The sequence below is a fragment of the Mesoplodon densirostris genome, chromosome 6 (assembly GCF_025265405.1).
Source record: "Mesoplodon densirostris isolate mMesDen1 chromosome 6, mMesDen1 primary haplotype, whole genome shotgun sequence".
Lineage (NCBI taxonomy): Eukaryota > Metazoa > Chordata > Mammalia > Artiodactyla > Ziphiidae > Mesoplodon > Mesoplodon densirostris.
The window spans coordinates 115,600,549-115,617,938 of record NC_082666.1 but is presented as its reverse complement, the minus strand read 5'-3'; the positions used below and the strand labels follow the sequence as shown (position 1 = coordinate 115,617,938).

The following is a 17,390-nucleotide window of genomic DNA, read 5'->3' as shown; positions in this document are numbered from 1 at the left end:
AGGCCTCTCTACCATCAGGTCAGCACCATAGGATATGACTTTCCAGGCAAGTTCAGGAGTTCCAGAAGGCGCCTGAACAGGGATGCGATTGTGGTTATAAATTATAGGAAGTACATGCCACCTGCAGGCAGCCATATGTCTAATTAGGACATTAATTTTTATGTACTTTTGTGACCCAAATAGTCCATTTTGAACCAATAGACATTAGGTTTCAGGGAATGGGAGTCCTTGGGTAGTAATACAAATTCCAATGTGAAAAGAAAATGGTATATTAGGATCCAGCAAAGCCTGATTTGTTGGGCGTTTTATCCTACATATATCAGTAGTCACCCTCCAGGTCTCCTGTCAGCCCTGCCTTTCAGCTCTAAGGTGCCAACCTCATGAAACTTCACTCATTTGCCATCTCTATCCCCTCAGGATGGTGGTGGTTACCATAGAGCTTAATGACATGGGTCAGAGATCCTTTGCCCTTCCACCAGATTAATTATATAAACCATGGATTCTTGATACTAGAGAGAAAAATATAATTTTTTTCTCACTGTAAATACCGCTAGATTACCCAAACACACACACCAGAATGTATAAGCAGGAATCAGTGTGGAAAGGACAAATGATAACGGTGAGGGACTTTGACCCATCTCTGCAGGATTTTGACAGAAGACTTTCTGGGCTCCAAATGTGCCTTGAGTAGCTTGCCTGCCTTGAGTAGCTCTGCCTGCCTTGAGTAGCTCTGCCTGCAGTCAGGGAACCACAATGGGGTCAGCACATCCACTGGGGCCTCTGCGTGGGGAGTTGGATATTTAAGAGTCCAAATAAGAACATTCACTCCCAGAATTTCTTGCTAATCTGACTCCTGCATGGCAGAGGCCATTCTTATTCAATTAAACTCTCTTCCCAGCCTAGGGCAGGAGGAAAGAGAAGAGAGCAGCCGGGGGAGCCCTCCCCCAGCTCCTTGCGGAAGGAGGCAACGGTGGGTGGACACATAACGGTGGGTGGACACGTATCGGATGGAGGCAAAGCGTGCTCTGACATACTGTTCATGGCCAGATCTATGGCTCCCCTACCTTCCCACACTGCCTCCCAGGAGGCTGGGGCTGCCTGTGTTCGTGCGGGAACAGAGATGTGATAGATAAGGAAGCCTGAAAATTCCTGTCGGAGGGCAGGTCTGGTTCCCCTCCCCTGAATCTGAGCTGCCTGGGACAGCTTTGACTAGTCAACTATGACAGAGATGAAGCGGTGCCTGGTCTTTGGCATCCACTTTGGCATCATGGAGCCCAGAGTTGCTATGTGGGAAGTCCTACTGCCCCGATTCAGGGGCCACTTGGAGGGACCCTGAGACTCCTTGCAGAGGGAGAAGGACCCTGCTGGCTTTGGCTTCTCGTCCTCTCTGCTAAGGTCCAAGGCGTGGAAGTGAAGTCAGCTTGGACCCTCTAGACCAGGCCAGCCACCAGCCAAAGACCACCCAATACCCCATTGATGCCACAGAGAGCAGAAGAATTGGCCAACTGAGCCCTGCCTGGACACTGGATACTTCATCATATCAAAAGATATTTTAAAATGATAGCTGTTAGGCCATTAAGATTTGTTACAGGCAACAGATAACTGGAAGGAGGGAGTGATCCTCTCCTCTCAAGCATCTCAAAGGACCCCTACACTGCTGGTGCCCCCAAAGCACCAGCAACAGCACAGAGGTCTGGCGTTCGTCTTCACACCAGCACTGCATGCGGGTCCCAAAGGGAGCTGGTCCAGCAACCACGGAGCACATGGAGTGGATCCTGATTTCCATGACTTTGAAAAGGTACTGTGGACAGAAGGTGCTGCTGCTGGTTTGCAGACGTAAAACAAGGTATCAGCTTGTATGCTTCCATGGCCCTAAGTCAAATTGCACAGGGTTAAACTCCTTCAGGGTCTGGACCTAGAACCTGATTTCTCATTTCTCAGCCCCGGCTGTACATGAGAATCATCTGGAGAGCTTTTAAAAGATACAGTTGCCTGGGCACCCCTCTCTGAGGCCTGAACATTGAGTTTTTTTAAAGCTCCCCAGGTGATTCTGAAGTATAGTTCATTTTCAGAACCATTGACCTAGGAGCCATTAAGGGTGTGAAAAAAAAAGTCTAGGATTACTTGAAGTGAACTTAGAACAAACAAAAATAAAGGAAGAACTTCAACAAGTGTTAACTCTGGGATGAGTGCAGCCTGTCACCTCCCCCTCCCCAAGGTTGGTGGGAAAACTGAATGCTAAAATCTCACCTGTGGTGAAATTTTAAAAGAAGAAGAGTATATATATGTATATGGACAGATATAAAACTTCTGCAAAGCCAACTAGGAAATCTTAACAATGGGTACCTGGGGTAGAGGGTGGGAGGAGGTGGGAAAGCAATGGGTGGTAGAGGGAAGTGCCATCTGTAGTGTTACAAACCCCACAGGTGACCTCCGTCAGTGAGTTCTAAATTGGAGTTGTGCAGCACCCGGTGGCTGCCCGGGATTCAAGGGTAGCGCCCCCTAGTCAGCCCACCTGCCCAAGCTTGTTAACATCGGAGGGGGGGACCCTTTGGTTTTGTAAATGATGAAAGAAATGGGGTGGTGGGTATGGAGGGAGGGTCTAGGAATAAAGGTTCCATGAAGATGGGAAGTACTTGGATGTTTCAAAACCCCTACCCAGCCTGTGTCTGAGGCCCTAGCACCTTTGCGGGGTGTAAGTGGGCAGCACCTGAGCTTGGACACTGGCTTCCAGGGTCATGCAGAGCAGCATGAGGCTTCTCGGGGAGACTCCGTTGGCAGTGGACGCACAAGGAGCTGTAGCTGGGCAGGAGGCCAGTGGTTTGCGAAGTCTTCAGGTGTAACTGAGGGCACCTTCGGAGTATGAGTGGGAGCTGCCGTGCGCAGGTCAGGTGTACCAAGCTCTAGCCATCCGGATACAGGTGTGTGTTTAAAGCTCCCAGACATCCAGCATCTCCTAACCCAGCCAAGTGTGCCGCCACGCTTCACTGCCTGCAAACCTCAATTATCGCTAACAGTACCATATGACACTGTTAGTTTGGAGGAAGAGGGCTGAGATCATGAGGACCATCTGGTATCCATTGTTAAGCCTGGCTGCTCATGAGTGAGAGATGATGAAAGTCACACATGGCTTACCTCTGCGATTAACAGGGTCCTTAGCTACGTAGGCAACGTAGTCTGTTGTATCCTGGGAAAGAAAAATGAGATGTCACATCACTAATCACAGGTGAAGACAGGACAGCAGACACATCATGCATACAGCAGCTCAGTCATCAAGAGTAGCCCTGATGACAGCCCAGCATTTCTCAGACTGTAGAGTGGGCAGGAATCACTGGGGATCTTGTGAAATGCAGATTCTGACCCCACAGGCCAGGAGCTGGGCCCGAGGTTCTGCATCTGCAGACGGCTCTCACGAGACACGGATGCAGCTTCGCCACACCCACACTTTGAGCAGCAAGGGTGTGAACGGCATCCATTCTCAGCATGTCGGATCACCGAGGAGCTATAAAAACACCAATACCTGAGTCCCACCTCCCAGATAAGCTGATTTAACTGGAGTGGATGCGAGGCCCAGGCATCAAGGAATTTTAAAAGCTCCCCAGATGATTCTATCATGAACCAAGGCTGACAGTCACTGCTGTCGGGTGTCTCCACCAACGATCCTCAAATCTGAGCTGGGGTCAGAATCCCCGGCAGGGCTTGTGACAGCACAGATTGCTGAGCTCCAGCCCAGGGTATCCGATTCAGCAGGTCTGAGGCAAGGCCCCGAAATGTACATTTCTGACAAGCAACCAGGTGCTGCTGCTGATCTGGGGACCACACTGAGAAAATGAGAAGTGATGTTCAAAGGCTGGTTGCAAACATCCCTCGTGGGTGGATGAGATACGGATACGAGGACATAAGTAGTCATTTTAATCCTTTTAAGATGTCTCCAAAGCATGAGCTCTATTTAGAAGTCTCACCCTTACACATGAAATATAAGTCCCCTCGCCTGCCTCATCTACTTGGCACGCAGAGGAAACGATGACCTCAGGAGTGATCCGAGGCGACCATGTGAATTTTAGTTTCTAAACAGAGGAAACAATAACTCTCTTAATTCTTGAAAGCCAAAGAAAGACTTTCCTGCAAAGTTGACATTTTCAGTATTCAAAAAGTCTCGGGGGGGCAACTGGCAAAGGTCTCCCCACTGTTTTGGATATTTCCCCCATGTGATGGTTTTGGAGGACTCCAAGGTTATTGATTAGCTCCCAATGCTTTCAGCATCTGCAAGATTCTCTGTCGTGAGTTCCCTTCTTTGTGATACTCTATGGGCAGGAGAAACGACCCTTTCTTTCTCCACAGGGCTCCAGAAAACCCTCCCATGTGAGAGGGGAAGAGGGAAGGTGAGTGTGGAGGCAGGGGAGGAGGAGGCTGTGCTTATGAGCACCCACTGCAGGGTGCAAGTCACTTTTCCAAACATCACTGCCCTGGAACTCAAAAACACCCATTAAGACTAAGAAGGGAGAGAGCTCTTCCGGCAGCTCTTGACGTATTGGACAGCTACCCTGAGGTCATTCTCCATCATGTAGCCTATCTAAGCTGTTTCCCCTTCCTGCTCAGGCCACTGCCCTTTGGTGTATTCACAGACTGACCTGGGAAAGGGAGTGGGAGACCATCCAACCGGTCGACCTGGCTTCCTGCCATTTCATCAAGGAAGATCGGGTCAGAATCTGAAGTTACTGGCAAAAATAAGGATTGTAGCTTGTAATCACAGACACTCTTCCTGGATTCAGGAGATGTGAATGTCAGAAGTGGACTTAGGGAGCACTCGTTTCTCAGTCTGAGATCCATGGAACCCTAGGGTGGGGCAGGTATATTCTCCAGTGTTTGAGATGTCACCAGAATCTCTTTGTATGCTTTCATTTCTATGATAATCTTAAAAGTTAGTCCAGTAATATGCAGGATCATCTGAATGACACCTGTGCCATCAAGCTCTGCACACAATTTCAGTTAATTTTACTTTGAATGTTATTGACTTTGCTGTGTTTATTTGTACTTAATTTCCAAGTTTGATTGGGATTTACAGTTTAATAAAAGGAATAAACATAAGGAGTCTATACGTAATTTATTTTTGTACATATTTGTGTAACAAAATTAAGTTGAGTCCACCTTAGTAGCATATACAAGGAAATTCTTCTTTTTAAATTCTTACTCCAGTCTGAGAAATGCTCCTCTGGCTCCAAGCTAGGAAAGAAAGACTAGGCAAGAGATGTGATGTGTCCCTGTCACTCAGATGATCAGTGGCCAAGCCAAGGACACAGCTTTTCCAATGCCAATGTTGATGCATTCCCAGCACAGTGGGGGAGTGTATTGCTGTTAAAACAATGTTCTTGACATCACCCAGTCACACAGTGAGCGCTCTAAGTGCCAAAGATGGGGATGCCAAGTGCTTGTTCTGTATTTACCCATGTCTGTTCTCACTCCCCACGTTTTTCTGAGCCTGACCATTATTCAGGCATTCTTTTGGTGATCTTTTAGAACTGCTAATAATAGTAGATTATAATTGTAGTATGCTTTTTTTTAATTGCAGGGATTAACTGTGTTTCCCAGTCTGTCTTATTTGACATTTCAAAATACCATTTTCTTACCCAGTAAACTGAGGCACAAAGCAAAAAGTAGATACATACTTAGCAGCAGAACAAGGAATAGGACTTGGAATTGTTGGTTTTATTTAAAAGGTATACCATTTGTAATGGTTATAAATAAATTTGGAATGAGAACTCATGCACAATGTGATGTGCATTTGAATTGGTTAAAATAAAAAGTAACCAGGCTTTCTGTCCCCTGGAATCATGACATTTTCTGTATCAGAAAAAAAAATATTAAAAGTTATGAATTACTTTAAGGGTCACTGAATGTTTCCTTTTTTTAAGAAGAGGTGATAGGGAAAATTGAAAATAGTTCACAGGTCTTTGTGCATAGTGGAGAATAAAATAATTTTAACACAGGACAATGTCTTTGGCTTTCCATTTTCTAGATCTCTGCATCTCCACTCAATGTCAACATGAAGATGAGGTTTGAGACAAGTTCTTGAAAGGAGATATTGATGCAGGTGTGCAACGTTTCTGCCTCTTATTTTTCAAACTGGGTTACCTTCCAAATTTAAGAAACTATGGTTCTAAGCATCCCATTAGGCAAGCAAGTAGACAGCCACTACAAATTAACTAGATCCGGTTACAGATATAAGTATAGATATGTGTATATGTGTAGTCCAGGTAGAGAATGAGTGTATACATATGTCTAGATGTAATCTTCAGAAATGCTCCTTAGATGGGCTTGATTATGGAACACTTCCACTTTCTAAACATACATCTCAGTGAGGTATTTCATTTTGCAGTGGATCATAAGAAATTAAAGGATTGGAAAGAAAGTAAAGGAAGGGAAGGGAAGGAAAAAAGAAGAGGAAAGTATCCCGGAAGACTTCTGAAAATTAGACCCTAAGTATGAAATAGGGCCAAAGCCAGTGGAACCCACTGAATGAGATGTTTCAATAATGCTCTGGTCATCCTGCGACACTTTAGCAGAGGATTAAGGGCCAAGAACCATCTGCAGGGTGGCCAAATCCCTCTCCTGCCAGTGCCCTTGGCTCAAGGGTCTGAGACAGGGAGATGCCTGGGGCCTCTCCCTGCAGCCTGCATCTCCCCAGCAGGAGCTCAGTGCTAGGGAGATAGGAGTGATGCCTCCCTGGAGGCTGTAGCAGGTGGGAACATGGAGATTGGAGCCAGCAGTGGAGATCACTCCCTCGATTTGGGTTTCAATGTGCCCACAGCAGTTCTGCAATCAGGTTACCCAGGTAGGAGTATGGGAGGCAAGATATATGAGTTAAACACAGGGCATGGGAAAAATCTCCTTCTCGGGCTAGAAATAGACAAGGTTCCTGGCCTTGGGATAAGGAGTCATATATTGCACTAATTACTCAGGCTACCTTGGACCAGTAAACTCTTACATAAAATCTGAGCATTGCCTACTGATAATTTGACAAAATAATACAAACAACAATAATGATAACAGAAACACTGCCCTGCCTGAGGAGGAAGTGGTTTTCTGAGTCCTGCCTTTCCTGACACTGAAACTGAATGCTGGCATTGTATCGTAGAATTCCTGACCGAATGTGGGGAGCAAATTCCCTTGTTATTCCACCTTCTTAATAAAAGAAGCAATGAAAACTAGAACATTCTCGTATTCTCTATCCTCTCTCTTTTTCTCTCTCTATCTCTGAAACTCCTTCCCTGTTGGCAAAACAAAGCATTAAAAGACTACAGTGTTAAATTTGGAGAGAAAAATACCAATTTCAAATATTTATGAATAAACCAGACTAAGTAAATTCACAGCCTTTGAATAGACTTAAAATCCAAAAACGGAAGACTCCAAGGGAGAGCCAGTAGAAAAACAGGAACAAAGCAGGATTAGCAGAGTCACGAGTGCATTCCAGCAACTTGAGAAACCAGGGAGCTATGTCATTACCCCTTAAGAAAGCCAGTGCTTCAGGGATTTTTGACAGCTTTTTACGAATGAAATGAAATTTAACGGTAGGTCCTTGTCCTGGGTTACCCCTAAAAAAAATGAGAGTCAGGAAGAGCTTATGAAAGGGAAGTGGAAATAGTTGGTATCACAGTTAACTTTCTTTATAGGGTCCTAAGAGGCATGCTTCTGAAGCAGGGCCCCTTCGCAGCAATTCTGACAAGAGCAAGAGGAAACAACTCCAAGGGCACTTACCGGGTCTCCGCCAGAGGCAAAGGAGATGGACTGCATGTGATGATTCGCTATAATCTGCCAGGTCCAAAACAAGAAATGAGATGTGCCGTTATTACCCTTCCCATGTCTTGGAAAACTTAACTGTTTGTTGGCAGGAAATACAAATCCACAAGGATTCCTGAAAATTGGTAAACTTCATACCCAATGAAAATAACAATGATAAAAGTAATAACAATAGATAACCCTGAATGAACTTTCACAACGTCAGCCGCTCATCTAGCTGCTTTGCCAGAATTATCTCATTTAAGTCTCACAGCAGCCCTATGAGGTAGGAACTATTGCAATCCCATTTTACAGATGAAGAGCCTGAGGCCCAGAGGGGCTAAGCAGCTGGCTCAAAGCTCTACAGCTAGTTAAAGGCAGAGCTGCGACCGAACACAGGTGATCTTAACAACCATGCCTCTTTGAGAAGGAAAACGTCTCAGCCACACACCAAAACATGTCAACTGTGCAGTTTCTGTTTCCAAAGACACATGGGGTCTTTGGTACAGACCCCATAGCTGGAGTGGAGGGAAGTGTGGCTGTCCCCTACTTCATCCCATTTGTCTCATGAGCACATGAATTAGAAAGCCTGCATCCAAGATCAAAATTGATGTCTTCTCAGGCACTCTTTTAATTTATCAATTTAAAAACCACCGAGGATGTTCCAAGTTAATTTTAAATTGGGAAATTTCCATTAGCATTATAAACTGCAGCATACAGTGGGGTTTAGTAGACACTGAGTAAATTAGGAGCTGCCCTAAATTTAAAAGGCTACATAAGTCTTCCATGCTATTTTTATCTTTTTAAAGACAACATAGTGACATTGAAGTAAATTTCCGGGGGTGGGAACAGCACTCTCGTCTCCATCCCAGCATAACCAGGTTTCTTTCTGCACAGCCCCCTCAGGTCCTCGCCGGCAGGCAGGCAGGCAGAATTTACAGAGCTGTAATCCTACCATCCAAGGGATTTTTCCAACCATGCTCCAGGAAAACTCAAAGCAAAACTATAACTGAATTACAAGATAAAATGAGATATTTTTAAATGCCTACTTCACTTGTTGGCACTTGCAAAACTACTCAGGATCTAGAAAAACCCGAGTATATAGATGAATAAAAACAATGAGTCCAGCTCTGTAGCCTGTACCCAAACCCAGCTGGATCAGACTGATAGTTGCCCTTTGCAGCTTTCTGAATTCTGCCTCTAGTCCAGTCCCCAGATGATGACAAACTATGACTTCTAAAGTTGTTCATTTTTTGCTTATTGAATTTTTTGTTTATTTAATTTTTGATTCTAAAGCAGCTCTAAAGCTGGGGTTTGGAAATCAAAGTGAATACAAAGATGTAAGAAAAAAATGGAAATCATATTTGGCCAACGTGACCGTTACTGCGTGATTGTATGTTGTCCCTTTGGGTGAGATAGAAATTGAAAAGGAGAGTAAGAAAATTAGAGCTAATTAACTAAAGGATGTGTTTTGCTCTGAGGGTGTTTCATCTTGCTTCTTCTCCTTGAGAGCTCTGAGAAGGAGAGCTAGCTTTGCCTTTCTGCTGGCTCTCTGGTTTGGGAAGGGTCTGCCCACTTGGGCTCCTTCTGTTTGCTACAGCCCGGCCCTTAACTCGGGAAAGGCAGAGGGAGGTGAGCTCTGGGTCCTGCCAAACCTTCCTCAGACTGTGCTCATGTCACCCGAGCTGCCATTCCCCAGGCATCCCCCCAGCCCCGCACTCCCTCCCACATCCACATAAACCAAGGGCAGGACAATGATATCTGGACACGCCCAACCAGCCCCCAACCCAAGGATGGGAAGGCCAACCATGGTGACCTCATCGTTTCTGCTCTGAGAGTCTGCCTCTCTCTCCCTATTTTTATTTTTTGAGGTAGAAGGGGGAATTAGGAGATAAGATCTCACAGAATTGAGGACTGTGGTCTGAGGATTCCTAGAAACAAAAGGTGCAGCAGCCACATGAATAAGAGTGAAAGAGAACAGACTTGTGGTTGCCCAGGCAGAGAGGGCGGAGGGACGGATTGGGAGTTTGGGGTTAGCAAATGCAAACCATTACGTATAGAATAGATAAACAACACGTCCTACTGCATAGCACAGGGAACTGGATTCAATATCCTGTGATAAACCATAACGGAAGAGGATGTTCAAAAGAATGTATATAAATGTATAACGGAATCACTTGGCTGTACAGCAGAATTAACACAACATTGTAAATCAACTGTACTTCAGTTAAAAACAAAAAGAATGGAAGTGAGCGTGTGAGGGCAGCGCCGAGCGAGGTGCACCCCAAGCCACCACGTGCTCAGCAGGAGGCGGCTCCAGAGAAACGCTGAGCCTCTTGCACGTTCTTAATCTGCCACCTAACGACTGGTTACCCATCCCTCGGAAGGGCCGATGAGAAAAGACGGGATTATCCATCCGTTGCGTGAGGACAAGGGAATGGAGTGAGAAGTGGCATCCACTATGTCAAAACCCAGCCCAGGTGTTGCCTCTCATTTCTATGCTAGATCTAGAATTTATTTCAATATCTTGGGTTGGGGCAGGGGTGCGGTGGTGTCCCATTCATCCTAAATGAAGATGGGGATGCTGCTTGCTTACCTGGGGAATATGGAATCAATAAATATGAATATGTATAGCAACATGAAGGTACCCCTGGGCATCCCTGGTAATACACTGCCAGAGTCAGGAAGTGTGTCCTTCAGAGGTCTGGTGGATTGCCCATCCCTCTCCATGTAGGCACATCTGAATCCCAGCTCACACTGCCAGCAACAGAGGCCCAGACTGGGCAGAGCAAGTGAGGGGTGGCTTCGCTCCACCTCCCACCTTTATGGTTTATGAGCATCTTCACCTCCTTTGCCTCCTTTGGCTTTCAGAACTCCCCTGCTGGCTCCAGGACAGCTACTCATACACCCACTTTCCCAGCTAAAGGAACTAACAATCAGAGAAACTTAAGATATAGACACTGAAGAAAAACCCAACTCTCGTAAGAGTTTGCCTCAGTAAGCATCGTCGTCCCCACCTCAGTCAGTAAGGACCCCGTCCGCACTGGACATGCCACACATGCGCCATACTGCATCAACCCATGACCCTGTCAACTAAGAGAGGCTCCAAAATAACAACCCACAAAGAAATAAAAAATACTGTCAATTAAACCATGACATGCCACCATCTCAAAGATGATAAATGTGAAAATAAAATGTGGACTCTAGAACCAACAAAATACAATATTAAAGAAAGCAAAATAGGTCAAGGACATTGAGAGGAGACTTCTGCACATACACACACCTCTTTCTACACTGTAAGTAAACCAATGAGTTCATGCATTATCCTCAGAAAAAAAAGGTAATTTATGGCAGAATTCAAGAGACCCAATTCCATCTATCATTCTGTTGGCGACCTTGGGAAGTGGCCAGAGTTTGTGGACTGATGAAGATTTTACACAAATGTGCTCCGCAGGGACCCGGTAAAGGTGGAAATGGGAAGCCCTGTGCAACAGCCACGGTTTGGGGGCTTTGGGCAGGGCAGGGCCTGAGCATCTACAGACCTGTTTCGAGTCTGGGGTCCGCAGGTTCAGGCTGGCGGTGGATATGGTCAGGGAGATGCTCATCCCCGCAAACTGGAGGTTGCTCTTGCCCAGGATGCTGGACAACATTTTGCTCGGAGGCTGTGAAATCAAGCAGCATTATTTTAGCTTTCCGTTCACAAGAGGCCACATTGTCAAGGCCTCTACGCTGTTATCTTCCACACCTTCAACCTCCACCGTCCCCTCTCATCGGGCACGTGAAGGCAACATGCCAGGAATGAGCTGGGAGTGTGGGATCTGACACTAACACACAAACTCTAGAGTACGCAATAGGCAAACTGTAAAGCACCTAATATACACACACTGAGATGAGGACTCTGCTGGAAGGTCAGAGGTGTCAGTATACCAGGCAGCTCCTGTTGGGATGTGTCTCATGGGGTCACTCATAAGTCCCAGGAAGGCGCCACAGGCCAGGGCCTGAAGCTTTGCAGCCTCAGAAACCGGTTTCATCCTACCAGGAATCAAACTACTCAGGACCAGACTGAAATGGAGCAGCTCATGGGGCTGATGAGCAACTAAATGGTCCAGTTTAAACTCAGGGGTCTGGAGCCAGCACAAGGATGGACAGACCCAGTGCTGCTCTAACTGGTGCATCAACCAGCCCTTCAGAACTGTCCTTGGCACAGGGACCCACTAGCTGTCCCTTCCTTCCTTTTCAGAGTACAACATGCCCTCTTTTGAGATGCCCATTAAGACTAGTTCTTAACCAAGCAGGCATCGCTTTTGAATTCCCTACCAGAGCTATTTAAAAATAGAGATGTCTGGGTCCCACCCCAGAGATTCTGATTAAGCATACCAGGGGTGAAGCCCAGAAATCGACATTGTTTCCACCACTTTCACCAAGAGGCCTGAGAGGGAACCCCGAGACTTGCCGGTCGGGTACCCAGTGGCTGTGAAAGATGAGGTTCCTTATCTCAGTTCTCAGATGCCCTCCTAGTCCCTGTATTCGAGATTCTGGAGCCTTGCCTGGCTTCTATGTCCCCTGTGGGCTGACTGGAACACAGGCTGGCACATCTAGATGAGTCTTCATCCAAAGTTCTCTGCCTGAAACCCAGTTGCTCTGAGGGCTCACAAATGTCTCCAGGCTACGAAGACAGAGTTGACCCTCAGCCCTGGGAGCATCAGAGGCAATCACACTGGTTCAACCACCTCCAGGATGAAAAGGTTGAGTCCAGGGGTTGAACGTGCAGACTGTGGAGCCAGGTGGCCTGAGCTTGAGCTCAGCTCCACCACCTTCTTGCATTGTGGGTTCTCATACCTGTGCCTCAGTTTTTATCATCTGTAAAATGGGGATATTCAACGGTGTTCTAGAGCTGTCTTGTTCCAGCTAATGAGAGACAATTATTAAATTTTTAGGAATTTTATGAGCTGGCCATTAAAAAGAGCTGCTATTAAAAATTAATTTATGTAAACTTACAATTAAATCAATTATTGTTTTTAAAAAAACAATAAATACTCAAAACTCATCATTTCCTAATTGCTTCCACATTAGCTATTGCCTCTGCTGTTCAGGTTATTTAGTGTGGACAATGTCCTTGTCCACTTCATGTAGTGGGGACACTGTAACGGTGATCTACCGCACATCTCTTCCCAACTCCACTTTAGAAATGTCAGGTTAGAGCTTGAAATCAGCCATTGGGGAAGCATTTATGCCACAGAAACTGGCAAACACAGCAAATTTAGTGCTTCTCGGTCTCCACCTCCAGCCCCAAGAGCCTGTTGTTAAACTATTACCAGCACACCACTGAGGGCATCAACCACAGAGTCGTTCTAATGAAATGAACTAATATACATAAAGGCTGAGAAAAATGCCTGGTGCTGGTTTACGTGTCTTTCAGTGTAGACCTGGGGTGTTTATTTTGACAACACTATCAATTAGCCTTGATAGCTAACTGTCCTCGTCAACCACGTGGCAAAGAGGGAATATAAGCTCTTTTTGTTTTTAAAAGTGACAAGAGTCACTGTGAGTTACCTCCTTTATTTTTATTTATTTATTTATTTATTTATTTTTGCAGTACGCGGGCCTCTCACTGTTGTGGCCTCTCCCACTGCGGAGCACAGGCTCCGGACGCGGAGGCTCAGTGGCCATGGCTCACGGGCCCAGCCGCTCCGCAGCATGTGGGATCTTCCCGGACCGGGGCACAAACCCGTGTCCCCTGCATCGGCAGGCGGACTCTCAACCACTGTGCCACCAGGGAAGCCCGAGTTACCGCCTTTAAATCAACAGATGTCTCTTGGATCCCCTCTGCCCAGCAAAAAAAAAAAAAAAAGTGACAAGAGCCGGGCCATGGAAAAGAGAAACGGGACAATTGTGTGTGATTAAAGATGCTGAGTGGTGACAGAAGAGAGAAAAAGTAAAGGAGACACAGGTAGACACGGAGCCGAGAGAACAGTACCTTTCTTTTCCTGAAGGCTCCCTTGGTGCCAGGGACAGCTTCGCAAACCCGGCTGATGGCTTCCCTTAAGAGAACAGGAAGAGAGAGATCCATTTTATCCCATCCTTCAGGATTACATAACCCAGACATTCTACACGTGCCAAAAACAAAACTAAGCAAACCACATCTTAGAGCCTCTGGCTGGCAGTATCCTAATTCTTTCTGTTGCTGTGGTTGTATCCTAAGGGTGCGATATGAATCGATGCCACACTTTCTTTTTTCTGTTTTTAATGTTTGCTTAAGATTATATTTTAGAAAATCAGTACCCTGAAGTGCTGAAGTGTACTCTTCTGGATGTCCTCTCCATGGCCATGGTCATGGCACAAGGCCCAAACCTAATCAAGCATTGCTATTGATTAAGATCTTTCTGAAGTGAGTCAGAATGTAATTAAAAGAAATGTGGTCCTCTGAGTTTTATTCCCAGCTTGTGCAGTTACTAAATATCATAAAATCAAGAGGATTTTGAAGGAGGACAGGAACTCCAGGGGTACACAAATGAGACAGAAATGAGGCTCTGCGAAGGCATTTCTAAAGCATCTACAGTGTGCTGGGCATTGTCTTCAGGAAGGAGGCAAGGAGCATCCTAGGTACCAAGGGGGCCTGACAAAAGGACCAGCTGCAGAGGGTCTGACCCACAGGTCTGCCCGGGGCAGGAGGGCACGGGAGCAGTGGGAGGGTGAAAAAGTAAGACTAGACAGAGGCTGTTACAGTCCAGAAGCTGGAGGCTGGTGGGGATGTGGCTTGGGCAGGTGCTTGAAAGCAAGCATAGCTCAACTTTGTGACTCGGCCTCAGTGAGAAATAATGGGTGATATGCCAAAGGCGGCTCCAAATTCAGGAGCCCAGAAAGGAGCTGGGTGAACTTCTCAACTCCCACATGGGGAAGGACAAAATAGTAAAAGAACACAGAAAAAAAAAAAAAAAGGAATATGGAGAAACCCTGAATGATAGAGAAGATAATAGGTCCTTAGAAACATTCCACAAATGTTCTCAGCTGAATACTTCTTGAAATTATTTTCTATCATCTAGAAACATAATTACTGTCACAATACAATGCTTTTAAGAGAAATATGACCTTGTCAAATTAGGTGAGAGACTATTAAGATAAGCTTCACATTTGCCATTCAATTCATTGTACAGAGAGAAGAAAGAAATACTATTCTAAAAGTTCAGGTGCCATAAAAACTATAGATTATGAATCACCATGACTCAGAAAAAGTTTGTTTGAAAGAAACAAATGTTTTTTTGATGTTTATCCTTAGTCATTTATTTTATAATAATATTCTAAAAGTGGTTCTATCAAAATAATCATCCGAAGTATTTTCTAAAGGTAAATTCCTTATTGAAGAGAGTCAAGTTGTTTCTCTAGAGAAACATGTATAAAAAGTATCTATATTTTATCTGTTTAATTTTTAAAGCTTGATGTGTGTCTGCACTGTGCTTATTATATTAAATGATACATTTAGCTGAGCAAAGCAGCTCAGTCCCTGATAGTCCCAATAGGCTGGAAAGACATTATTTAGTGGAAAGTTTCCAGTAAGTCATTCCTTAAATACCCTTAGTAAGCATCGTATTTCTTTTCCCATCCACTGACGTAGAGGACAAGAGAAAAAAATCAGTCTTGGATGACAGTTTTCAAAAAGGAAATGTCAAATGTCTAATTTATTATATAGGTTCCACATCATCAAACGTCTAATCTAGTCAGGCTATGAAGCTTGGGCAGAAGGCCTTGCTACTTATGTGCCACTTTGGGAGACGGAGGTGGAAACAACCAGTGAGCATTAAGAGTGGGATTGTGGAGAAAATGTTGCAAATCATAAACATGGTCTATCAAACAAATCCTCCCACAGAGAGGCAAACAAGCATCTCAGAGAACATTCAGAGCCTCAATATTCTGGCCTTAAAATTTGCAAATGTAAGACATTCCAGAAATTTATCAGAGCTCATGGACTCAAGAAAGTCCTAGGGGTCCCCCCTGTGAGCCAACCTTTAGAATCCCCTAAGAGATTTGCAAACCAAGCTGCTTTTCAGAAGAATGCTCTCCTTTCATCACTGGCAAAAATTTGTTTCTGATGCTCATATAAATTGTGTGTGTGTGAATTCTCACTTCAACCAGGTTGATGGTATCTATTTCTGTTTGAAATCGAAATGTGACATAACTATTAGCAATTGCAATAGTTAGATGACTGAAATTAGTAACTTGAACTCCAAAGTCTAATTTAAATCTAACCATTCTTATCGTCTCTCCTTATTGCCTAGCAGAGTGCCTTTTGGTGAGTAGAGCTATTTTAATTGGTTCTTTTAGCAATAATTATTTAGCTTTGTGTAAATCCATGTAATCCCAGTTGGAGCCTCAGGTAGTGACTTTGCCCTGTTTTTAGTAATGGAGAGTGCTTCCCAACATTCTGTCCAGTAAGACCCCATGTTGGTAAGCCAACTCAGACCTTGGAGTTCAGTTAATATGAAAATGGAATATTTGGCACCTCCAGAGTCATCTGAAAGTAACTGAAGCCAGCCCCAAATGCTAATCCTTACTTTCTCATGACTTCACCATCTTCCCCTTTTGTCTAAAATTCTCATCATTAGAGCCAGTACCTTTGACATTTTAATAGTTTTTTCATTAGAATGTAGTATTGGATCCTTTGAAATCATGCAGCACCATCTTACTCCCTACTCACCCATCTCATTGCTACCCACCCAGCCTCCCCAAACACACATACACACACACACACTCATATTTTACAGACTAAAAAATAAATAAAAATAGGACATCTGGGTTACTTCTACACTCATTCACTCCTATTCTAGTGGGGGGTGTGTGTGTGCAACAAACGAACACATATAATGGTAAATTGCAGTCAATTTCATGAAGAAACAAGAAGGAGGGCTATGTAGAATGTGTAGATAAATAGTACATGCCTCCCCCAAATATGTCTCTCTGGTATAAGGATCATTTTGAGCTGAAGGCAACTGAGAAGAAGCAGATACAAGAAAAGTCCCCTGCACTTCCCCTATTGGCCTAAAAGCAGGACATAAATTTGTAAAGGCATCCCTTTCCCCTCTCTACCAAGAAGGACAGACATTAATCACTGGAGACAACTCTAGACCCTGATCAACTAGGAGATGCACCAGAGGAATCTGCATAACAGACCTTGCTACTAGCTCTTATCTTCCATAAGTTTCTTCATAAACTTACCTTCCCACAGCTTGTCACTCCCAGAAACTCAAAGTCTTTTTTTCTGTGTCTGTCAATTCTGTACAGATTTTTCATCTTCGATTAAGATATAAGCCCAAGTTCTAACCACTTCTTTGAGTTACTCATCACTGAATTTCACTGTGAGCGTGTGTACTTCGTACTTTAATCAAGTTTGTTTTTCTCTTGTTAATCTGTCTTCTGTTAGTCTAATTTGCAGGGTCGCAGCCAAAGAATATAGGAGGGCGGAGCACAAAAGTTTTTTTCCTTCCCTACAGAATAAATGCTGTAATGCATGTCAGTAGGGGGGAAGAGTTACCCAGTGAGTGGCATTTGAGTGCCTGGGCAACTATCCAAGAAAAAGTAAGTTGAGTTCCTATCTTATGCCTTACATGCAAATAAATCCT

At 44.7% G+C, this 17,390-nt stretch overlaps 1 protein-coding gene across 1 annotated transcript in view; it reads right to left on the bottom strand.

Moving 5' to 3' along the window:
• SHC3 (SHC adaptor protein 3) overlaps positions 1-17,390 on the bottom strand; it is a 155,998-nt gene that overhangs the window by 62,062 nt on the left and 76,546 nt on the right. Inside the window, exons 3-6 of the mRNA XM_060101283.1 lie at positions 13,754-13,817; positions 11,319-11,438; positions 7,756-7,809; positions 3,136-3,187 (exon numbers count right to left, since the gene is read on the bottom strand). Of these exons, the coding sequence (XP_059957266.1) occupies positions 3,136-3,187; positions 7,756-7,809; positions 11,319-11,438; positions 13,754-13,817 (290 nt within the window). The remainder of the gene's footprint in view (positions 1-3,135; positions 3,188-7,755; positions 7,810-11,318; positions 11,439-13,753; positions 13,818-17,390) is intronic.